The following is a 24937-nucleotide window of genomic DNA, read 5'->3' on the forward strand; positions in this document are numbered from 1 at the left end:
GTGATTAAGTGAACGGGTTAAGTGGACGCTTTCAGGCCGACGAGTGCGGCTGACTCAGCTCGGCAGCAGCTGGCTGGTCTTGTTTAGGTTTGCCAGCTGCAAAAGCTGGACTTGTTTGAACCTCGGAGAGTGACCCCTGCGAGGTTCCCGCTGGGATAATAACCTGTGTCACCGCGGCTCTGATGCAATCCCCGCTCTGGGGGGGAGCAGGACGAGCTCCCCGCAGCATCTGCTCCGAACAAAGGCTCCGTGCTCGGGCTCTGGCAGTGCCGCTCCCCTCTGGGTTTCATGAGCGGTCTGGGATGGGCAGGGACACCTTCCGCTAGACCAGGTTGTTCCAAGCGCCCCATCCAAGCTGGCCTTGGATGTTCCCAGGGGTGATGGGAGCCTCTGGTTGATGCTGAACAGCTTTTCTGCTCTGTACAACCCAGTTTTACCCACGATTTGTGTTTGCAGTACAAGATGTTTCTTTAAGTTTCGTATTCTCCAGGTGAAATCTGCATGTGATGCTTGTGAAGCGGGAGGGAGGCTGGGTGCTACCTTCGGTGATTGAAATGAGAGTTCAGAGGCTTATGAGGGAATCAGATTGAATGCAGGGAGAGAAGAGGGAAGCTTGGATCTGCCTCTGTCTGGAGAAATGTGCTCGTGCTTCTGCACACAACACACAGATCATCTGTGAGCCCGGATTTAATTAACTACGCCGTGGGTGTGGAGGATGGCTGGGGTGACTTAATTTAAGAACTTTTCACTCCTCTGTGTGCTTTTTGCCTGTTAAAAATGCTTTGGGTCTCCTTTTGAAATTTCTCTTTGCCATTCTTCTACAGTCACAGATGGGCCTCGTCGTATCATAAAATCACAGAATGGTTTCGGCTGGAAGGGACCTTAAAGCTCATCCCATGGGCAGGAACACCTCCCACTGTCCCAGGCTGCTCCAAGCCTCATCCAGCCTGGCCTTGGGCACTGCCAGGGATGGGGAAGATCCGTGTCTGTCTGTGCACTGCACATTTCACCTCGAATGCAGCACTTCCCCATCAGTAAATGTCAGTGTGAATGTACATTCCAATTAAAGGCTCCCTAAAAGCAGCGGGGATTGAAATCAACACCAATAAACGAGTGAAATGAAGCTTTTTTTCAGGGAGACTGGCTGGTTCCCGTGGCACACGGTTTTCCCTGGAGATGGCAGAAGAAATGCAAATGCTGGGCCACGCTCCCCTCCTGGAAGTGCACGGATGCACCCGACAGGAAACTTAACCTGACATCCCACACGGTTTGGCTGAGCAAAGTGATCTCTGCCCTTTCCATACTTATTTATATTTTCAGTTGACTGCATAATCTGGCCCTCTAGAAAGTCCCTTCAGGAGGTCACGCAGCTGAAATAATAGCTAATGAATTTGTAACAAATTATTTCAGACTTATTAAACATTTTCTTCCTTCCCTTCCAAGTGTTTGCATGCTGCTCCCAAACTAGGTAGGGCTGGAATAAGGAGGCTGGCAGGACCATGCCAGCTCCAGAGACTTAAGGAGAACTGCTGGCATCGCTTTTCCTTCCAGAGATAGCCTCATTCTGCTCCCATCACCTCATTTGGCTGTTCCACCTCTGCTTTTGGGAAGGTCTTAAGGCCAGGGGATGAGACTCTGGGACTTCTCCAGTGTTGCACCATCCAACTGATTTCCATCTCTGCTCCATTAATCAGGGATTGGTTTGGGTTGGAAGGGACCTTAAAGATCTTTGAGCGTGAAAGGACCTGGGTTTATTCTTTCCAGTGCTTGGTTACACAAGCCAGGCCCTGACAGCAGGAATTGGTGATTGGTATCTGCTCTGAGGGGATCTGCTCCCCTTTTCCACGGATGCAAAGATCCTCCTGCGTGCATGGGCTGGGGCTGAATTTTTGGGGACTCACTGCCTGGCCCCCTGATGAGATCCGGCCAAGTCATCCTGTTGGCTGAGCAAGGGAATGCCTGTGGGCTGCCTTCCCAGGACAAGGAGCTGTCTGGTCCAGGGACCAGACACATCTGTGGAGACAGCCCAGGACATGTAGGGACAGCTCTGAACCAACTTGTGCCTTCACCTGGACTTGAGCTGTGTATTCCAAACCTGACAGTGCTGCTTTATCCTTACTTAGGTTGGTCTTGTATGTTAGGGGTTTTAGTTTTCCCAAGAGATCCAAGGAGTAACTAAATGATAAAGGCTGTTGGATACAAGTTTAGGCTGGAATTCTCAAAAGGAGGAAGGAAGCTTTCGAGAAAACTTGGTATCTATCAAAAAACTCCCAGCTCTGGAAGGGCCCTAAATCTCTTTGGCTTCAGTCTGCTCGTCAGCCCCTGTCCCTTCCCCAAAAACGGGTCAGAGGAAGGTGGCCCTGGCTGTTTGAAGCTGTGCTGGGGAGCGGGCAGTGCCACAGAGAGGGTTAAATCATTTTGTGATGCTTCAGCTCTGGGGTTTGACCCTGTTAGTGCTGCTCAGACAGAGCATCCTGGCTGGGTGGGCAGCTCTGAGACCACCAGGAGGAATTTTAACCTCCCACATCCCTCGGCTTTGTGCTGTGCCTTCCCCTGGTTTGGGGCTCCTCGCTGTGTGCCAGGCTCGGCTCAGTGCCAGCAAGGACAGGCTGACCTGTGTGAGCACTCCTGGAAGCTCCCAAAATATCCCTTATCTCACTGATTAAGGCTCCGCCCTCACACAAGGCCCCAACAGATTATGTAATGTCTTCATTTAGCAATTAATGTAGAAGTTTTAGTGGGGTAAAGTTCCAGCCTTTGGGTTTTAGGTGGAAAAGCTTGAGCACGTAATCTTTGAAGAGTTCAAAACTAGCAAAAAAGAGCTTAAAGTAAAATGCATTTTCTGGAATCCTGTCCCAATTCACGTCTGATTAGGGCTGGAAATTGCCTTTGGAATGGGGAGGAAAATTACCCCAAGAGGTATTTGGGTCTGAATTATCCATCAGCACTACTCAGGCAGTTTTCCCTGCCCTGAGTTTTGCATCTGTGTGCTGACCAGAATGGTGACTTGTATTTTTATTTAAAGCATCCCCATCCCTACAGAAACCTCTGGTGGTTTGTGAACCACAGCGCTGCCGATTTCAATCATGCCTAAATATCGAAGGCGAGCCTGATTTGTGCTGGAAGTGCTTGCTCATCAGCTTTCCCTTTAATCAGTGGGCTTGGTGGGACTCTCCAGCCCCCCTTGGCTGCCCTGGTCGCTTTGCAGGATCCTGCTCGAACCGGAGGCCTCGGGATGGCTCCGGCCCAAGTGACCTCCTCAGGATCCTGGTGCAGAATTCTCCTGGTGGTACCCTGAGATCAGCAGATGCTGGCCTTTCTCTCAACTCCCACTCAGTGCCTCAAATCCCAGGGAAAGCTCTCCTTCCGCTGCTACACCCTCTGCTTTGAAGACAAAAGATGATTCAACAAGATATTGGAGGGGGGTGTGGGGGTGTTGGATGGTTCAGTTGCCTTCCAAAACTCACAGGGCTTTCCAAAGCTGGAACTAGGACATTTCCAAAGCTGGAATTAGGATGTTTCCATGCACAGCCTGCCCTCTCCAGAGCTTCCCAGGCACTGATGCACAGCAAGACCTGCAGCAAAGCTAATTCTCCTACTCGCAATTCTTCTCCCAGCCCTTCCCCAGTTACCCAGCTGAGATGTCCTTTGCCTCCCAGCCCCAAAAAAGCAGCCTGTGGATAAATGATTTGGGATCATAAGGGATATGACGAGTCTGCAGCTCCAAGGAGACTCTGGGTGCACCGAGTGGGTGCCTGTGGAACCAGAGTCCTGCTATTGGTTTGAGCTGTATTTTATTTTATTCATGGCACAGCCTCTCTCTGCTTGTTTGGGAAGTTATTCCCTGCCTTTGCTGCCTGGAGCAGATCCCAGAGAGCAGCACAGCCTGCTCTTTTTATTATCTGCCCCACTAATGCCTCTTTTTTATTTTTTATTTTTGCCCTCCTTCCTTAGGTCGCTTGTTTTGGGTCACTTTATTCTCGGTACTGACCCCACGGCAGGGTTTTCCAGCTCTGTTGCTTCTGTGACTCAGGAGGGATGTTTTGCTCTCATTTATTAGTTTTTCTGGCCAGAATACAAGAGGTTAAACACTTTGGAGAAGCTTATTCTGTATTTACGGCCGAGGTAGGTTTCTAAATCAACAGTAGGTCGTGTATTGGAGTGACTCACAGAGCTGCTTAACCTTTTTCCTTCCGTTTTTGTCCCTCTCCAAATCCGAGGAACATCTGCAGTTTAGATCTCTGCGATGAGGAGCTGCGAAACGAATAGAAACGGCCGAATGTAAATCCAGCCTGGTGGCACGTGAATGCCTTCTGTGCTGGCAAGGTCCTGCCTGCTGGGGACGTGCCAAGGTGGGCACTGCAAGTGTTGACATCTGCTTTTTGGGGGGGAAATGGAGGCAAAATTGCAGGGCAAGGTGGGCGTGGGCTGGGAGTACGTTCAGCCTGGCCCCTCCAGTTGAGAGAGATGAGCCCAGGGTGGGCTGTGGGTGCAAGGAGAGCAAAACCCACTGGTGCCATCCCATCAAATGGTCACGAAAGAGGTGTCACCCTCTCACTTAGCCCAGAGGCTCTGGTGGAAAGTGTCCATCAGAGGAAAGGGCCCCAAAATCCTGCGGCACTTTTGCTCCCTGCCAGAAACAGTGGGAAACGGGCTGGAGGTGGACAGAGCAGATGGGAGCAAGCTGGGGGCTCCTTGCTCAGCCATCACCTCTGCAGTTTGCTGTGCTTCAAATCCCCTTTTCCCAGGGATATTTACAGACCCCCCCCCCCTTTTTCCTGAGCAGCAGAGCAGGCCTGAGACGTTTTCACTCCCAAATCGCAGCCAAACCCCTGCCCAGCAGCATTCAGTGACTCTCTTCTAAGGAATGTGTGGAATCTCTCAGATTTTGGGGTTCGTCCCTCTCGTCTCCCTGCCCCAGGAGCTTTCGGGATGGTCCTGCCAGCTCTGTGTGCAGTTTTTGGGGGTCTCGGCTGGGTCTAGGCCTGTGCAGGAGCCCTGTGGGCACAGCATCTCTCTGGGGTCCAGCTGCTCCTCATGCACCCCAATCTTTAGACTTTTAAGGAATTCAGTCCCTCAGGGAAGGGCAGATGCTTTCTGTGGGTACCAGCAGCTCTGGGGGATGCTGTTCCTGCAGGATTTGGGCTGACCTGGGAGGCCTGAGAGGTTTCTTTTCTTGTGTTTAGACCACAAATTGCCTTGCTCTCAATGCCTGCCAGCTCTCTGGGGTTTTCCCCCATGAAGGGACTGCGCTGCCCAACCCTCTTGGAGTCATCTTTTAAAATTTGGGTTGTTTATTGAAGTGGCTGTTGGTAAAGGAATGGAGTAGACCTGTGCTTGTTGTGTTTGGAGCTAATTTAAAATCTCCTGTTAAGAGGAGGACAGGGCAGGTTTAATCACATACTCAGGAAAACAGAGCAGAGAAATGGGGTTTTTTTATAAAAAAGAATTTTTCTATCAGAAAGGCAGCTGTGGCTGCAAGGTGGAAGCACCTCTGATGCCGCACTCTGACCCTAAATTAAATAACCTGGGAGTCTGTTCTCCTGATGATCTGATGAGGGATGTGCCCAGTGCAAAATTTGGTTCCTCCTTTTCTTGGGCAGTGAGACAGCTCCTGGCTGCTCCCAGATATTCCATGTGCTCCCTGTTAGGCACACAGGGGATGTTCCCCTTGGTTGCAACCCCAACCCCACCTTATTCTTCATTTAATGCCGTTTATCCTGCCCTCTAGCGCCAGCAGGTGCTGAGTCAGCAGCTCCTGCGGTTTTCCACCTTTTCCATCTCCCAGCCTGGGAATCTGCTGCTGCTGCTGGGGCTGCCAGGGCGGGGAGAGCTGCCAGAAATGTTTGTGCACCGCTGGGGTGTGTTGGGAATGGGTACCTCAGAGCAGCTTTGGAGCAAGCACAGTTGCTTGGAAGGACCTTTTGGAGATGTTTGCAAGGAAAACGAGCCTTGTGAGGGAAATGGGAATACACGTGGCAGGCTGTGTGAAGGGAGCCTTTGGAGTTCAGGAGGTTGTTTCAGTGATGAGCTTAAAATGAAATCTTCAAGCCTGGGAAGTGCTTGGAGATGCTGGGGACAGACAAGGCTGGGATAACACCTGGAAACGGATGTCTTGCTTTTCTCTTGAAGAAACGGGGGAATAATTTCCTGTTTGAGGAGACATCTGAGAGCCTTTTGTCACCCACTCTGCTGGGACGGGAGGAGAGGGGAGGCTCCCCCAGCCACGTCCTGGGGTCTGCAGGCACATCAGTGCTCCCCAGATCTCCCCCAAGCCCATCACACACCTCCCTCCCTCCTACTGCTGCGACCCTCCTGCTGTTTTGAAGACCCCAGCAGACAGAAGCTTTAGGGTTTAGAGTGCAGGGACACCAAGGCTGCCGAGCTGGGTGTCCATGCAGCCGGGCAGGACGGGACCCGCCGCAGCTTTTGCACAATTTCCTGGGTTATTTCAAGCTGTGGGGAAGGTCCAGCCGTGCATGGGAGGGGCAGGCAGGGCTGTGGTACGCAAGCAAGGCTGCAGAAAATGGAAAAACAGCCTTGGATAAATCTCCTCCTCCCCTGTCCCCTGGTCTTGGATCTGAAACTGGGGAAAGACGGGGCGGGGGGAAACACCACAACAACACCCCAAGCCTGTGAGGTGACCCCTGGTTTTGCTGTGCTGACGCTGGCAGAGCTGTTAGGGTGGGTTTGTTTCTTTAAGGTGTCTCCCAGAGGGAGGATCAGCCAAATGCGATGTGGCAGCTCTGGTAACTCCTCTTGGCTCTCAGCACGGCCCTCGCTGATCACACAACTTGCTAGTGAAGAAGGTACAGCTGTCCAGGCCTTGGCAGGCGTCCCCACCCTCTGCTTGCTGCCAAATCCTCGCTCGCTTTTTTATAAAAATTCTTAGTTTCCTCAGAGAATGGAAATGGAGCAGCCTCATCTGCCTCCCAGCCCCTTCCAACGCCTCCTGGGCCTGCTGGAGTAAAGCCTGGTGTCCCTGCATCCCTCCGTGGTGCTGGGATGTTGGCAGCCAGGGAGAGCCCCGGTTCCAGGGCTCCTGCCCTGCTCTGAGGGGCTGGGGGGGACCAGGGTGAAAGGTTGGGGTCCCAGCAGTGCCTGCACATGGCTGGAGCTGTGCTTGGGGGTGGTTTGGCATTCCTGGCATGGGCATTCCCAGCTCTCATAGACACCTGGGAGAAGGGAACCAGCGGGAGGTGGGGGTAAGAGCAAGCTCACCACGGGGCCAGCAACTCTCCTGAGGCCCTTCCCTGGCTGTGCCACAGCCGCAGAGCTGGGAGTGCCTCATTATCCCTGTTTGCACCTCGATGGAGCAGCTCCAATCACCCAGGTCCCGAATTGTCCCAGCAGCCAGACCCCCTGAAAAGCTTCAGGCATTGATTCCTGGCCTGGTCTCCCTGCGAGAGCTCCAGGAAACCTTCACCTCCTCCTCTCCCTCCTTCAGAAATGACCCAAATCCCCTGGTTTTGGAACATTTTAGCAATTTTAAGGATGTGCCTGATCTACAGAAGAGCTGCAAGGCAGCCTGAGCAGTGCAGTGGATGAGTAATTCAAGGAGGGGGGGAGCCTATGGATTTCCTCTCCAGAAAGCGCTTTTGGATCTTCAAACAACGCAAATGTGGCTGGAGCCGTCGAGAGGCTGTGCAGTAGCATTTCAGGGAAAGATTAAGGAAAAACAGCACTGGAGAACAAAAGGACATTTCACAGCTGGTGAGATGATGGCATTAGGAAGCTCCCAACATGCCCTGAACAGGAGGTTTATTTTCTGGAGGAGCAGGGATGAGTGGGCAGATCTAAGAATTGTCCTTGGGACTTGTACACGTGCCTCGGGCTCTGCAGTGGGCATGAAAACCTTGCTGATTGCAGCAGAAAATGAGCCGGTAATGGCAAATACGAGAACAATGAACCAGTATGAAAAAGGGGGAATGGATTTGCAAGTACTGCTGTATTTAAGGCCAGGTGTTCTTCTCTCTGGTTCTGACACGATAATCCTGAAAAATCATATGATTCCGTGAGTTGATAATGACATTTTAGCCTGAAAAACCCTATGATTCCATGGATTGATTCTGGCATGATTAGCCTGAAAAACCTTAATGATTCCATGAATTGATTCTGGCATGATTAGCCTGAAAAATCATATGATTCTGTGAATTGATACTGACATTTTTAGCCTGAAAAATCTTACGATTCTACGAATATGCACAGCTAAAGAATAGGTACAATTTTCAGAGCTGGGTCTGTGTCCCTCGACAGCTTTAAAATATTTACCTTGTGCCACTCATGGAGAGTGAAAGTATTGCCCGGTTTACAAAACAACGGCGCTTAGGAGGAAAGCTTTCGGATTAACTCGGTCCTGTTGAAAATCGGCATGTTTTGAGCTCCCAGTTCCGTATCCTCAGCCCTCTGGGCACATGGCAAAGCCCTGGGGGTGCCTGGAATTGTATTTTTGGTGTGACAGGGTCTTTTTGGAGGTGCTTTCCACTACCAATTTCCCTGGCATGAACAGGGAAAGCAGCGGTGAGTTACTCCTTTGCGCGTGTTATAACGAAAAATATTGATCTTTAGGCTGTTTGATTTTAAAGTTTCCAAGGGGATCACTGGAAAAGGATCTCTGATCTCCGCTGTTCTTGAGGTACAAGCTGATTTAAACATTTCAAAAGCCTGAGCCTCTTCTCTGTCCCAAAACCCAAGTGCAAACTCATCACATCGCGATGGAGGTGAGAGCGCTGCGCTCCAGCTCCCTTCCAACAGCAAAGATTTCAGGCCCATCTGGTATAAAACAGATTATTTAGTGCTGGCAATCCCTGGAATCTATTAAACAGCCCCTTTCGTGGCCAGGGATGAAAAAGCCCTTGTAAAATGCTGGGTTGTTCCGTGCACAAACCCCCACGGAGCCGGGAGGGAGCTTTGGAGATCGCGGGGCCGTGCCTGGAGCGTCGCGCTCGCAACCAGTGCAGCAAAAAGGGCTTGGTGCTAGCAGAAATTTCCTGGGCTCATCAGGCAAAATAATTAAGCAAAACAAATTAAAATATGCAGGATAGCCATCCTATCTAATGTGTAAGAATACAGGTTAATATGCTGTGTGCAGAGTGCTTGTGTAAAAGCCGATATTACTTCATCCGGCCTGTTTTTATCATGCGGTTTTATGCCCTGGTTTCTCACTGGGAAATTTCCATGGGGACAATTCCCAGATGTTCCTGCACAGGCTCAATTCCTGCCACCCATCCCATGCTCTGGAGCCCCCTGAGGCAAGCTCACCTGTGTGTTTGGGGGAAGAAAGTCTCAAACTCACGAGAATCCACAAAAAAGTGCCTGTGGCATGAATTTTGTAGGGTTGTGGCATGGAGGTGGTGCTGGGCATCCCAGTGGGATGCATGAAAAGGACAGGGGGAGGCAGCTGCTCAGCTGGAGCAAATTGGAAACCTATTTTCCCCATCCAAACCCCTTTAATTAACGGGTTGTTAATAAATTTCATTGCGTCTCTGTCCTGGCCATATTCAGGGTGGGATTTTTGTGCTGCAAGCGTGGTCCTGACAGAATCCATAGGGCCATGGCACCGGGGTTTCTGGTGGGCCCAGGTGGGTTTTGCACAGCTGGACTAAACTATAAACTGCTTTCTTATCCTCAGCAAAGTGGTTTATCTTCAGTTTCCAATGCCAAGCTGTTTGCTGGGAAGCATCTCCCTGTTCGCCTTCCTCCTGGGTCCACAATTCTATCTGGTTTTTTCCTCACCTTTCTCAGCTTCCCCTCCCAGACAGGAATTCTGCCCAAGGAGCCACATCACACAGAGAAGTTCCACCCGTGATGTGCATAAAATTCGCCACAAGGGTCAGCCACGAATGTGCATTTTTGTGTCTCTGGCAGGTTAATTTTGTTGAGGAGCTTGGTTTTGGGGACACCGAGTGTGGATGCCGTGGGGAACCCCCCCAGCCACCCAAAATACTGTTTTTCCTATGAAAGTTTCTCCCTGGCTCCATCCCACCCTAGTGAAATTTCCAAGCTGGATTAACTAATTTTTTTTAATAGGAAGCTCAGCACAGCCGTGATTCCCCCATTTCAGCAGAGCAATTGGGTTTATTTACATTTAAGCACAAACATATGACTTTTAAAGGAGGCCCGAACAGCTGAAACCGAGGGCATAATCAGATAAATGACTGCATGAGGATTTCTGGTGGCTAAACTCACCCCAAACCCACTTCATACATTTTAAAGCACGACTTTGGCAGGTCTAATATCTCCTAAGGAAATGCTTCTTGGGGGTGGCAGCTAACAAGGCAAAACTCTCTTATTAGGAATTCAATTAAAGCTAGGCCAGGCTTACTGGACCTCTTCCAGTAAATATACATCAAGCTGAACCCATAGACATCTGTCTCTTCTCTTGCCCCCAGCTCCTCCTTTTGCTGTTTTCCAAGCTGTGGTTAAAAGGTGGGGAGGAGATGGGAGGAAGAGGAGGGACTGTCGCTCACCCTAGAGTGCAGGGCAAAAGGATTATTTTCTGTTTTGGTGTCCGACCACTTTTGTGATCTGGGGGAGAACGGATCTGCCTCAATCCCATCCCTTGCCGAAACACAGGTGTAAAAAAAAAAAACCAATTAAAAATCCTAAATCACGTAATTATAACAAAGAGAGGTTGGATCCAGGTGGATCCCGGCCCCCAGGTGCTGGTTTGGCAATGAAGAATCCACGCTGCCTTTCCTGCACTCCTTTTGGAGTAGTAGAGCAAAACACCTTTTCCACCCAAAAGGCTCAGAGCTCGGGAGAGCCACTCGGAGAAGTCGGGAATCTAATCTGGAGAATTCAGGGATCTAATCTGGAGAATTCAGGGGTCCAATGGCCACTCTGAGCCCGCTGTTACCAGCACTGTTTAGGAGTTGTTGTCGCTTATTTAACGTTTTTATGGCAGTGGTAACCAAACCTCCCTGTCCCGTTTGCACCCTGCTCCTGCAAGGAACCTGTCTCCAAATTCCTGCTGCTGCTTCCCTTGGTGGGATAGAGAAAGACTGGTTTATTTTTTCCCCTCCTTCCCAAGGGAAAACCCTCCTTACTGCTGAACAGTGAAAACCTTGGGCTCTAAGGGTGACAGACCACGAATAAAATTCAGAGAGGGACCCTCTATTTTACCCCCCAAATCCCCGCTCTAAGACAGGAGGAGAAATACATCCCAAAGGGTCCCGGAGCCCTGATTCCCATGTTTTGCTGCACAGCTGCCAGGAGAATGATGAGGGCATTGGGGCTGGGGGACTGGCTGGGGCTGGTGTGGAAGTGGTTAAAGGGATGGGTCTGAGGGCAAGGGCTGCCTCGCCTTGATTTATGGGCTGGCTGAGTTAATTTGCTCTTTTGTGTGTGATTAGTTGTTGTTGCTGAGTGGTCATCTTCCACAACTACAAATCTAATTAATGCCGGGGTGCCAAGTGTTGGTTTGGTCTTTTGTTTTGGGGTCTTTTTAAATCCCTGGCAAATATTGCTACTGTTTCAATTCTTGAGAACTGATCATTAATTAGTATGAGTCTGCTAATACCCAGCTAGAGGGTTGCTTGGCTTTCCTCACTTCCAAATTTGCCTGAAGAAGGAAATCGGGAGCTGTGGTGACTCTCCGAGCAACCCACCGAGGTGTCTGGTGGGATCGGCAGCTTGCAAGGAGCGATCTGCTTTTTTTCCCCCTTCCCAATTTTCTGCAAAACCTGGGAAGAGGGGTGAAAAAGCTCCCCGAAATGTCTGCTTTCCCCAAGCAGCTCTAAGTGCCTGGCGGCATTTCGAGCTCGCTCTGTGCTTCGGGCTTGTGGTGCCGTCCCTTTCCATGTTCGTGGCCTCGTCAAACCATTCCTGCAGCTCTCCAGCAAGACATAAATTCTGGAGGGCTTGGGCTCGGAGATTTCAAAGTCGTGCTGAAGCACATGGAAATGATTCTCAGGGCTGCGGCTATAAAAATAATTATATTGCCGGGGGAAAGAGTGACATGAAATGTCCCCAAAAGAGATCTCAGCGGTGGTTACAGGATCTGTCCCGGCTCTGTAAGAGCCCGCTGTGATCTCCAAGGCTCATTTATCACTGCTACCTACAACTGCAGGAAATATGCCCCCAAAAAGCACCGAAGGAAGGAATGCGAAGGGAGAAGCGTTTCGGTCTCCCCCTTTGTTTTAATGAGGATGCTTTGAAAATTAGCGCTGCTCTGCCGAGCTGCGCGGTGTGAGGATGACTAATTTGGAGACAAATTAGGTCTACTTAGCCGAAATGTCTGCCTCGATTGTTCCCTTAATGACCCTTCAACGCACATCTCTCCCGATAGGACTTTTACCGCAGCTCTGCCTCCAGCAGATTAAGTAATAACATGTTTTTACCACTTTTCTAAGCGCTCCTTCGGACCCGATCCAACATTTCCCCTCCGCCATGCGTGTCCCCAGCTCTTTCTGATGGGTAATTCATTTATTTGCGTCTAGCCCCTGGCAGATTTGTCTCTTCGCATGTCTCCTTCTCCGGAGCGTTTCCCTCGCACCCTCTTTTTCAAAGCTCCCTGAGCCTGAGCGTTTTTTGGCTGACTGCAGCGTGTTTGGTGTCTGCTGGGTAACAGATTTATCCTTTCCCAAGGAAAGACACGAACGTAAACAGAGGATCCAAAATGCATTTTGCTGGGCTTTTTAAATGCGCTGAGATGAAACCCCCGCCCCTCCCCGCCGCTACAAGGCTATTAATGTAAATACCAAACTTTACAATCCTTCCTGTCAAGGAAACTTATTTACATTTTTTGAAGGATGCGTATAAAAAAAATGGGGCTTTTGGGACAAAAAGGGCTTCGTTCCAGTGTCGCTACACCCCCAGTTCACTGTGCTGCTCTCATACACTATAGAATTAGGTTTTGTTCCCAGGGCCAGCAGAGATAACATCTGTTTGCTTCTTTAAGGAGAAAATGAAATAGGATGCTGGTGTTTTATACTGGGAACAGCGCTGCGAGTCTGAAGGGGCGATGGAATGAGGGCTGTGGATCGAACACACGCGTTAAACGGGGCTTCTCCAGCATGAGTAAGGTGGGGAAGGGGTTACCAGCGCCAGTGCCAGCCCAGGGGAGGCAAAGGGTTCGTCCCCAGTGAGTGGGAAGAAGGGGCAGACTGGTCTTACTGGTGCGGGGCTCAAGGCTGTGTTGTCCTTTACACTTTGTGCTGGTCCTGCCATCCTGGCTGGACAGGTTTTTTCCCTGCTAAAAGGCATATCAGCAAACATACTGCCTTTTTTCCCCGATTTATTCTTTTCAGTGTAGAGCCTGTGGAACATTCCGAAAGCAAAAGGGAAAGGCGGCTGCAAGGGAAGGGGCGCAGGTGGCGGCCGTGAGGATGGGGAGATGTAGGGGGGAGGAAGGCTCGGCTGAAACATCCCATTGCAGCCCTAGAGGTGCACGAGGTGCACAAGCTGCGCCTGTTTCTCCTGAAACTCCCAGAGTCAGTTGTCTGGAATTCCGTGGAGCTGAACAGGAAAAGCTCTCGTGGCCAGGGGAACGAGCAGCAGTGACCTGCTGGCGTTCGCAGGGGCCAGGTGGCATTTTCCCAGTTCCCAAGGCTCTGATTTTCTAATCAGACTGCTCCTCCGATTTCTATTTTGCTTGCAGCCAGAGGGGAACGAGCGTCCCTCCAAGGAGAAAACCTTTCCTTGCTTCTCTCTCCCCAAAACCTGGGGAAAAGGGAGGACGGCAGCCCAGCCTGAGCAGCGCTCACCCCACGCCTGCAGTTCCTACTTCCTAAGAAAGGCAGGAGCTGATCCCAAATCCACACAGCTATTTCTTGGGGATTGTTTTGTCCATTGAGGCAGCACAGGCTGCTCCCCACTCATCCATAAAATGTCCCACCACCCAACTGTATTTGCCCGTTTTCGAGGGTTTCTTGAGGATCTTGGTGTAGTTTCTTTTTTATTTTCTGGCAGCCGTAATTTCTGTCGCCATAAATGATCGAATTTGACACCGCACCGCACCAGGCCATTTGTCAACAACCTTTTCAACAGTCCAACCACACGCGTGTTCCTGCACACACAGGCACAGGGAAAGGGGGGAAGGTTTGGGATCTTCCTCTGCAAGAGCCGCCCCAGAGCACCGGGTTGGAAGTTGGGTTACGGCGAAGGCGCCGGATTCCGATTCATTCCCAATCAAACCAAAACGCGACGGGGTTTGGTTCTGCATCGTGGTTTTTCTGTAATGTCCTCACAATTTTTTGGGGGGTAGGGACAATCTGAGCACCTACCTATAAAATCTGCCTCATCAGAGCAACGTTAATAATAATTCAATCTACGTGGGGTTTAAAACGTGGTTTTAAAAAGGCAGGTTTTGCCCCGTACCGTGTGCTAGGAGTGGTTGTGTATTAGATAACAGATTCCCAACCATCCTTGGCTAATGGCAACACATCATTTGGGAAACAACAGAATCAATGCATTGTTCCAACCCAGCACTTTCCTATTCGGCCAATCTAAACTGCTGAAGAAATATGTGTTTGGGACATTTTACATCTGGTTTTGACAAGAAGCCTGGGGTTTTTTGTGCGTGGGGCTTTTTTTTTTTTTTTAATCTGTTTGCTGCAGTTTTTTAGCCAGATTATCATGGGAAAAGGCTCTCTGTTTTATAAACGGAAGGTTTATCTTTTGAAAAACCCACTCAGCTTTGGATTTTTGCAGTTGAAATCAGGGCAAGGCGTGCAAAAAATAGGAATGCCAGCGATGGCCATAAACCCCACAACAACAGTGTTACCTATTTAAATAAAGCTAAACAACAGGCAGCTCGTGCAATTGGTAGAATAACCAATTTTGGGACATTTTTCATACTTCGGGGACTCACTAGAAGAGCGCGTGGACACGTTAATTGCAGCAAATTCCAAACTATTTCAGGATGCAAGTGAAACATTTACATCTGAAATGGTTTTAAGTCTGTTTTACACCGCTAGTAAGTCCTGTTTTCACATTTTTTAGCTCTTTGAACCAAGGCACTGCAGTTGCATCACGTTTTTGCCTGGTTCTGTATTTTATTTATTCCAACGGGCTGCTCATTGCTGCCCGAACAAAGATGGATTTGCCTCTTTAAACAAACCCGGCCAATGGGCTGGGATAAACTTTCCTCTTCAGTCCTGCACATGATGAAATTATTTCATTTTTACATCACAGGGGTGGCGGGGAAAATGTCCCTTCGGTGTGTTTGCCTGGTGAAACGGGTTCATGGGCTCTGTTTTATGTACGGAGCCCCAGACAGCGCCCAGCCAGACCCAAACTCCGGCTGACACAACGCAGAGCTGCTCTGCTTAATTAGCTGGAGATGAGGGTGTTATTAAAAGCCTTTTTTCCCCTCCTTTCTGACTGTTTATTCCTCCCTCCCTGAATATTACAAATGCAGCTGAAGAGGAAGTAGTTTCCTGCTAATGGAAAGCGACGAGGAAGGGTTTAGTGAGGAGAGTAAATAAGACACTGCGCCCAACGCCAGCCGCTGCTTCACCGGCACTTTGGGGAAGGGAAACTGGACAAAACCCCCAAAATTTAGCAGAGTTTCTCCTGTCTCTGTTTGCTTTTTGCAGTGTGAGGGGGAAGGGGCACAGCCTGGGACTGCAGCCGACATCTGCTGCTCGTTTCTTTTAAGAGAAACACAACCTGGGGCGAACCCGTCGCCGAGCCCTGCGTGGGTCCTGCCGACCCCCTGGCCCCCAGCTGGGAGGGGATGTGGCCATCACGGGGCTCAGCTCTGGGGTTTTTGGGGTGCAGACGCCCAGGGAGTGGGGCAGCAGCTGGTTTGGATCCCCTTGTCAGCCTGTTGTGGCCATCACCTTTTCCTCTCCGAGCCCTTCTCTGGAGCGGCGCTTTCTGGCAAATCTCACGCGGTGACGGTTTCCCCTCTGTCCCTCATCATCCAGCTCTCAACACCAACCCCCTCTCTCTCTCCCCCGTTCCCACAGAGCAGAAACATGCTGATTATTACTTCCCCCCCCCCCCCCCAAAATTTGGGGCACATCTCATTTTTGCCTTCCTGGAAGCTCCATGTATTTGAATTTCCGCCGGCACGGGGGGAGCGGGAGGAACTGGACGTGCCTACGCTGCCCTCCGCGTCGGTGACCCCAAACCCATCAGCGTCCCTGGCATTCCACACCACCTGTCCCCGGGCAAAGGGAAGCAAACAGACCCGGAGCATCGTCCAGGAGAAGAGAAACGGGTACCTACCCCTTGGGCTGGCCCGGCCCGGGCGGTGGCTAGTGGGAGGCCGACATGGACCACGCTCCCTCCATCCTCCACACGGAGAAGGCATAACTGAGCCTCTCGTGAGCCACGTAACTGCAGCTCGTCATCTTACTGTCCATCTCGTCGCTCTGTAGCACCTGGTAGAGGAAGTCTATGTACCGCGCCGCCAGCTTGAGCGTCTGGATTTTACTCAGTTTGTCAGAGGGCAGCGTGGGGATGATTTTCCTCAGGGCAGCAAAAGCTTCGTTGAGCGACTGAGTCCTCTGCCTCTCTCTGACATTGGCCAGGATCCTCTGGCTCTGCAGTTCTTCGTAAGATTGGGAGCTGGGACTGGACTTTTTCCCCCTCTTCCCTGGGTTGGGGCTGCCATCTTCGCTGGACTTCTTACTGTATCTTCTCTTCCTGCCAAATCTCTTTGGCTGCCTTTCCAGCTCCTCTTCACTGGTCCCCAAGCTATCCACAGGGGAAACAGGAGAACTGGAGCTTTCTTCCATGCTTTCTGCAAGAAGGGGAGGGGAAGAGCCTTTCCCCCCCTCCTTATGTTATGTGAGTGTGTGTGTCTTAAATGTGCTTTAAATTCCTGAGACAGATCCTTTGGAAAAACAGGAGGACTCCTTTTTTCTTTTTTTTTCCTTTTTTTTTTTTTTTTTGCTGACCAAACGTTTTCCAGGTTGCTTGAAGGGCTCTTATTTCAAGGACCGAGGTTGTGTAAAAAAATTGAGGTCTTGGAGAGAGGAAGTTATTCTAACTTTTTGGAAACTTTAGCTGAGCTCAGTTGCTAAATAGTTGTCAGAAGTGAGGGAGGTGCGGGGCTCCCTCCTGATTGGCCGGCCAGGTCGGTGGGAGGAAGGCTTTTCCCCTGCTAAACTTTCACAGTTTTATGTTACACTTAACTAAAATCTTGGGAATGCACCTCGAATCAAAGATAGCTGGCGAACGCCACCCCCTGCCCCCGGGGATGCTGCGTTTGCAGCACCCCTCCAGGATAACCCCCCGCACCCACCCCGGGGGTTTTTGGGGTGCTGCCTGGGGTCCCGTTCCCAGCTCCGTGGCCAGGCTGCAGAGGTTCCGTGCCCAGACCAGGGGGAGAAGGAGCGAGCCCCATTTTTATGGAATGGGGCCCTATTTTGCAGCCCCCGGTGCTGGGGGTCTTGCGAAGCCCCTGTCCTGCAGGGGTGGGGTGGGGACCTGCCTCCCCATCCCACAGGGTGACCTCGGAGCGGCAGAAGTTCCCTGGGGCACGCTGAGCTATGGGAATGGTGGAGATTTGGGGGCAGAGGGGCTAAACCCCTACTTGTGGGGGGCATGGAGAAAACGGTCCTGGACAAACCCAAAATATAGATGAGCTGGGAAGCAGTTTGTGGAAAACCCCATGGAAATGACCCCGGAGAGGCAACAATGGCCATGCACTGCCATTTTCTCGCCGCTTTCCCCCCTTCCATGAAATGCTAAGCAGTACATTTAAGGGAATCTGCAGCCAAGGTAGGTAGGAGGACATTTTTTCCTCCTCCAGAATATGCTCCTGCTGAATTCGTGGTATCCCAGCACACAAAAACTGTGATAACAGGATTTTTGATCTAGCCAGCAGAAGACAACAGGTCTCTTTTTCTCTCTCCATCACACTGTGGGGGAAAATGTGGGAAAACTCCGCTTGCTTCTGTGCAGCTAAGGCAGGGAAAAATCAGATTTGGACCTCTGATGTCAGTCACAGCCCAAATTGCAGGAACAGATGCATTCCTGAGCAGCAAAGATCATGTTTTCAATACGGAGCAGGGAAATAAAATAGAACAATGATAATAACAAAAAGAAATAAGACAAAAGCAACTTGTAAAACACCGATGTTGTATCAGAAGAATTAGTTTGGAGTGGATTTCTTTGCAAAGTTTTCCAGTAGGCATCAACACTCATTAATGGAAAAAATAATGTCTGGTTTGATTGGAAAGTGTTCCTTGGTAGGAGAAGGAATTTTTGGCTGGCCTGGGGCTGGCTGCACTGCTGGTAGGTAATGTTTATAGTGGAAAGCCTTCCCCAGGCAGCCCCTGGGGACAGCCTGTGTTTGCTTTCCAAAGGAAAGGTCCTCAGGTGCAGCACAGAAGTCGGAAAGCGAGGCCGTTCTGCAAATAGATTTTTAATCCAATTTAAGACCCCGGTGAGCTCCCGCTCACACCCCAAATCCAGGTTTCCAGAAGGGTTCGGGGCTGGATCCAAGAGTTGATCCAGCATCTGAAACCTGGAGTTCCACAAGTGCAATGGGATGGTGCCCACCAGCCCCACGGACCTCAAAGCAGATGCCACCCCTTGTGAGGGATATTTGGTTCATGCTGGGGTTATTTAGGAGTCTCCTGAGTGCCTGGAATTGCTTCCAAGTATTGAGGGAAGCCATAATGGAAGGCTGGAGAGGCACCATTCCTGGTATTCCCAGCAAACAGGTTCCCGGCTCACAGCACCGCATTTGTGGGGTGAGATGCCGGGGTTTGCAGGGATTCCTGGAGCACGGGAGGACAGGTGGGATGCAGGCCTGAGCTCTCAGAGTGCCCTGCCCAAAAGGGCTGCAGGTGCCTCTGAAAAGCTGCTCGAGGAGGGAGCGGGGGTGTTTTGGGCTGTATTTGAGAGCACCAGGAGCAAGATCCCAGCTTGTGAGGGTGAGTGGAGCTGCTGGTTGTGCCTCTCCTCTCCCCCTGCCCTGCCAATACTTATTTCCCAGCTTTTTATGCCCCCGCCATGACCACCGAAAGCAGGGCTTGATCTTCCAGGGTGTGAGGGGTTTCCATGGAGTGGGACTTGATCCGAGGGGTTCTCGGGTGGACTGTGTGGGTGGATCTCAACATGCCCCGTTCTCAGCTGGCACAGGGAGTTTGCCTTCAGGGTAATCCCGCACAAGCATGGCCACAGCTCCTGGGCATCCCACTGGGAAAAAGCTGCGGCCACGTGGCGTGATCCCGGCCCAGCCGAGCGGCTGCTGCTCCTGGCACTGTGGGATGTGCCTCTCCGGCTGCACGGCGGCAGCAGCAGAGCGGCCCCGCGCTCCTCCGGATTAAAGAGCTAATATTAAGTAAATAAATTAAATAAAAACCCGCCTCGCTTCAGCAAACGAGAGCGAAGGAGTGTTTGCAGGATCGGGGCACGATTTCTCCCTAAGGGAATGGCTGCTGTGCATAACCTCTAAACGTGCAAAGCCTTTTAGTATCAGGCAGGCTTCATTAGGGGAAATTTATGGTGGGATTTGGCCGTGGGATAGTTACGGAGTCTCTGAGCCGGGCTCCAGCGAGCATCGCTCCGGAGCTGCCGTGAGTTGTGTGGACCCTTCACTGCTGCAGTGCTTGGTGCCCGGGCTGAGGCCGGTGGTGACAATCCTGCAAATATCTGCCCTGGAGCACACCAAAGGCACGGGACCAGCCCCGGCTGAAACGTGATCCGGCTCTCCTGGAGGAAAAGGGGAGTTTGGGGAGGTTTGTGGGGGAAGCAGTGCGAAGGTGCCGCTGGCAAGGCGGGCTGGGCTGGATCTGTCCTTCCTGCTGCCCCGGCAGGGTGGGAGGCAGGTTAGGAAACAAGACCTGCCACATTAAAAAAGTAGTTTTGGTGGAAGCTGAACGCCCTGTTTGAATGTGACGCTCACGATGGTGCTGCTCCTCTGCCTTTACCAGGCTTCTAGACTTTTTTGTTAGAGGGCAATGATGAATGTGGATTGGGATTTGGGGTCAGTGCTTGCCCTCCGTAGGAAGCCTGTGGGCCAGTTGTCCCCTTGGCAGGGTTTGGCCAGAAAATCTAACCCCTCTGTGCTGAAGAGGAGAAGGTTTGGATTTCTGTGTCCTGCCGCCCCTCCCTCTGCTTGCCGTGGGAAGCGGGAAAAGACTGTGCAGGTAACATCCTTTCAGTGCATCCAGGCTGCTCTTCCAGCTCTCTTCTGCCGGGGGAGCTGCCAGGGGTGCCAATTTTCGGAGCAAACTGGAGGAAAACCAGATGCTGTTGTTCTTTTTGCCTTCCTCCTCCTCGCTACCTCCTGCTACAGAGGAGAGCATCACCTCTCCTTTCAGAAACATCCCGCTCCCAAACTGCACCCAGCATCGAACCACCTCCACTACAGCCAGTAATTAAGCTGATTCCTTTTCCCCCCTCCCTTTTTAAGGGATAGTTCCTTAGTGCTTGTGCAGCACCCACCGGGAGCGATCCTTTGTGGGCACCTTCCCCGTGCTGCCGGGTTTGTCCCTGCTCCTCCTGCTGCCTGGGCTTTGTTCCCCCATCCCTCGTGTGGCAGGCGGACGTCCCCCAGAGCACTCCCCCTGCGGTGACAAGTTCATAATCAAAAGCAAAGGAGCGGCGCAGATAAGGGGCGGGAGGTGCGGGGCTTCAGGGATGAGACGCTTGGAGCGGAGCGCGCTTCCAAAGTAATTGGATACGCTCGGGCCGGAGTTCTGTGCAGGAATGTACATCTGTTTCTGAACTGTTACCAGCTGATGTGCCCGCTCTTCCTGTCTGCTTCCTCCCCTTCCAAACCCCGGAGCAGCGCGACCAGCAAGGAGAGGCTGACCCGGGGCAGTGGTTCCCACTGCGGAATGATCCCGGCCATAAGTGCAGCAAGGTGTGCTTTGGATCTCCCCGTGAGGAGAGAGGTGGTGGCAGCTCTCTCCTTGTTCTGGTGGATCCACCTGGAGCCCTCAGCTTGGTGCTTGAGGAGGCTGGAAATAGGGATCCTTCTAGGCAAGACTGCAGGAGGCTGACAGGAAAAAAAAGACACGGGGAGGACTTTGAGATTCTCCTTTCGTTTGAGATGTCCCTTTCTCTCAGGAAATGCCCACAGGCCCTTTGTCCATCTCCTTTATGACCGTGGCAGCTCCATCCAAGCTTTGACCAAGCAAGGCAGGAATTTCAAGGGTCATCCTGTTGTTCATCCTGGAGGAGAAAAGGCTCCAGGGAGACCTCAGAGGCCCTTCCAGTGCCTAAAGGGGCTCCAGGAGAGCTGGAGAAGGACTGGGGACAAGGCATGGAGGGACAGGACACAGGGAATGGCTTTAAGCTGAAAGAGGGTAGGTTTAGATGGGATATTGGGCAGGAATTGTTCCCTGGGAGGGTGGGCAGGCCCAGAGAAGCCGTGGCTGCCCCACTGGAGCACGTCTTGGAGAGGAGAGGTGCTTCTGAGCCCTTTTAACTCCTGTAGGACATGGACAGGTGTTTAAGGTGATGGATGTGTTAAAATCAGGCCTGAATTTCTTCCCCTCTGGAATAAGAAGGGAGGTCTTTACTGGCTTCAACAGGTTTTGGGTTGGGATCTCAAGCATGAAGCTGTTGAGGACCCATTCACATCTGCACCACAGTCAGTCGGACAAGGATTATTTAGGCCAGACCCAGTTCTGCGTCAAACATCGTGTGCAGTATTTCAGATCTGATCACTGATTTGTGGCAGGATGAGAACTCCATGTAATTTCTCCTGTTGGCAGCGCTGGAATGGCAGAGGAGGAAAGGAGCCCAAAGGCAGCGGCGTCGCAGTTGTGGGTTCTATTTTTAACGACAGCAGAAGGAACGGGTGTTCTGGGGAGTAAAAACTGGTGGCTATCGTGGTTCCAAAAATAACATTTCTATTTTAGATCACTTGCCTGAGGCCACCACTAATTGCAGATCCGGGTGGAATGTCTCCCTGGGAATCCACGGGCAAGAAATTGTTTCTTCTTTTCCCCTTTTCTGGAAGGTGGAATATTAATTGTGGCTGCAGCAGTAGCAACTGTAGCTTAAAAACCTGGGCTAGGAGAAATGAAAATATTGTTTCATGAACTGGAAAATCAAAGCATGGGAAATATTTTGTTCTCCTCACCTTTTCCTGCCCCGTTTCCGGCCTTGTTAAATTGGGAAAGAAGGGCTTCCCACTAATGTAAAGGTGAATCCATAGCCAGCCTGGGTGTTCCAACAGCATCCAGGCATGGCTGCAAGGGTCAGGCTTCTCTTAAATTCTTTGGGATTGCAGCGCCAGCTTACAAGGGGTTGTTGCACCTTTGACTAGACCAGGTTGCTCCAAGTCTGTTGTTCGTATTCCTGCATTCCAGTATTTTTGAGGATTAACCAGAATCCTGGAGGTGGAGCAGCCTTTTAGCTGACAGCGCTGGGAGGTGAAAAGATGGAAACGAGGTATTGGGAGAAACAAAGCAAAGCCCTGGAGTCATTTCGCTGCCGTTGCAATAAGTGGTTTTCCTCATGGGTGCAGGGAAGGACCTCTCTCCAAGCAAAGTTTTAATTGCTGGGGATGGAACGGAACCGTTGCCTCTGGAATTTAAGCATGGAGGTGCAGCATTTGGCAGGTCAGATGGGGAGAGGGGAGCCAAAGCAATGAACCTGACACGGTAACTCTGCCTGCAGAGGGAAAACTGCTCCCAGGAGCTGGGCACACCTGCTGGAGCCCACTGGGATTTTGGGAATTGTCACGATTTGGAAAAGTCGCAATTTTGAACGCCAGGGTAAAACAAGGAAAAATTTGTTAGGGCTTCTCAGGTGAGAAAAATGGAGTTTTCCAGGAGAAGAGGATGGGGCCAGTTAAAATCAGTCATTTGCAGGTTCTTTGGCCAGCTCTGGAGCTCCCCTTGGCTTTTGGATACTGGAGCTACTCATGGTTTGCAAACCCTGGAGCTCTCCTTTGCCTGGATAACACCAGGCAACCTCTGTCCTCGTTTCTCATCCCACAGCACTGCAATTCCCCTATGATTTCATCCTTCCCTTGCCTTTGGAGCGTTCCCATGCCCAACAGCCGGGCTGTGGGATCACAGAGACAGGACCTTGGAAAGGAAGAGTTCTGCTGGTTTGGCAGTTGGGTTCATCCTCCCTGAGTATTCATCTGCTTGAATGGGGGAGCTCCACCTTCTGCCTCAAGGTTTGGGTCCTTTGGGCCTTGCTTTCCTGGATTTAAGTGGCCTGGAAGAGGGAAGGGATAATGAAGAACCCCCTGGGTGACTGGTGAGTTTCTCTGCAAGGAGACAAAGGAGAACCTGTTACTGAGGGGAAAAAATGTTCGTTTTCTAAATAGAACAACATTTTGTGAAATGTGCCAGCATTCCTAGGGAAATATGATTTATTTTGGAAAACCAGGCACCCTGAGTCCTTCACCTCCATGTGTTGCAGTTTAGGTATCTGCTGCAGCAATGGGCTGGGGCCTTCTGATCAAATTTCTTGGCTACCAGCTGATTTGGTTTCACTTTGGTGTTTAATTTGATGCTGAAAGGTTGAAATCTTCCATTTAATGAAGAAAAAAATAATAATTACTGAGTAAACTACACTCACAACATCAGAAGGGAGAGCCAGCTCTGCTCAGCTGAGAGAGGAAATTATTTTTCTTAGACTGATTAAAACTTCTGCTTTTTTCTTTGTCTTTACCAACACCTGTTTAACTCAGGCACCTGAATAAACTTTGAAGAGAAAAGATAGTTTTGTTAAAAGCTCAACCAGACCCCCAAAAGCTCGAGTTCCACTTCTGGGACCCTCAACAAGTCCAGGGGAAACCAGGCTTGACATTCCTAGCGAGATCTGGGGAGGAAAAAGCAGGAAAGGCCCATTACTTCTTTCAAAAACAATTAGGTGGAAAAGCCCCGAGCCAAACAAACAAGTCCTCAAAACTGAAGGCTGGTTGAATTTAAAAGAGGCAGCCATAAAAATTCATAAATGAGTGTAATTGGGTTCGGGCTGTTGTTGCAGAAGTGTTGAGTGGACCGGCTGTTTTCTCAGGAGCAACAGCCCTGTTTGCTGGGACGTCATGAGCACAAAGACTCCCGGATGAAGCTGTGGCTGTAGACACACGGCCTATGGCCACCAACCTGCCGTGAAGGAACGTGTGTGCAGTAGCCCAAGCGCTGGAAATGAAACGATCAGGGAAACAGCTGCACCCCTCAGAGGCACAGGAAGAGCATTCCTGCAAAACATCTGTGGATTTGCATGTGTAGAGTCAGGGAAGATGTTTGGATGAGGCAGCAGGTATGAACCTGCCAGGCCTGCTGCTCCTGGGGTCCTGGGCATCCTTCACCCTTTCCCTTGCATCCCTGCTGTGCTTGGCTGGGCAAAGGTGACCTGCTCATTATTGTCATTGAATCCCGGAATGGTTTGGCTCGGAAGGATCTTGGAGGTCCCATCCCACACCTTCCACTGTCCCAGCTTGCTCCAAACCCCGTCCAGCCTGGCCTTGGGCACTGCCAGGGATCCAGGGGCAGCCACAGCTTCTCTGGGCACCCTGTGCCAGGGCCTGCCCACCCTCCGAGGGAGCAATTCCTTCCCAATATCCCATCTATGCCTTTCCTGTCTCAGTGGGAAGCCATTCCCCCTGTCCTGTCACACCAGGCCCTTGTCCAAATTTCCTCTCCAGATTTCTTACTGGCCTCCTTCAGGTATCCTGAGCCTCAGTGGGATTGGCCAGTGGGGAGCAGTGCTCCAGCAGAATTCCTGGGCTCTTAATTCCTGTCCCAGCTGCCCACACCTTGCCTTGCAGCATCTCCCAGGAGAGGTGGCCTTGAGAAACATTCCTTTGGCTGAAGCCACAAGGTGCATTCCCGTGCTTGGATGTATCCTCGTGGCGGGGCAGGTTTTGGTCTCAGCAGGAGAGAAGAACACCCTGTATGGGCATCCTCAAGTGTATAAATTATTGCATGAAGTTAAGGGGGCAATGCACGTGCTCAGACCTTCTCCAGGAGGCGACCTGGGCGGCAGCTGCGGCCTGTGCATACGGCCCAGCCTCCTCGTTATCCAACCCTGGAATTAAATACCGCTGCCTCTCTGC

General features: G+C 51.1%; 1 protein-coding gene across 1 annotated transcript; it reads right to left on the reverse strand.

Moving 5' to 3' along the window:
• Positions 1-16205: 16205 nt before the first annotated feature.
• TWIST2 (twist family bHLH transcription factor 2) lies at positions 16206-16688 on the reverse strand (the record flags this gene model as incomplete). The annotated part of the gene is made up of 1 exon (XM_082285440.1): positions 16206-16688. One exon carries the CDS (start codon positions 16686-16688, stop codon positions 16206-16208), a length of 483 nt encoding a protein of 160 aa, XP_082141566.1.
• Between the last annotated feature and the right edge of the window lie 8249 nt (positions 16689-24937).

This window comes from Coloeus monedula (assembly GCF_965178545.1).
Source record: "Coloeus monedula genome assembly, chromosome: 7".
In the NCBI taxonomy this organism is placed as follows: domain Eukaryota; kingdom Metazoa; phylum Chordata; class Aves; order Passeriformes; family Corvidae; genus Coloeus; species Coloeus monedula.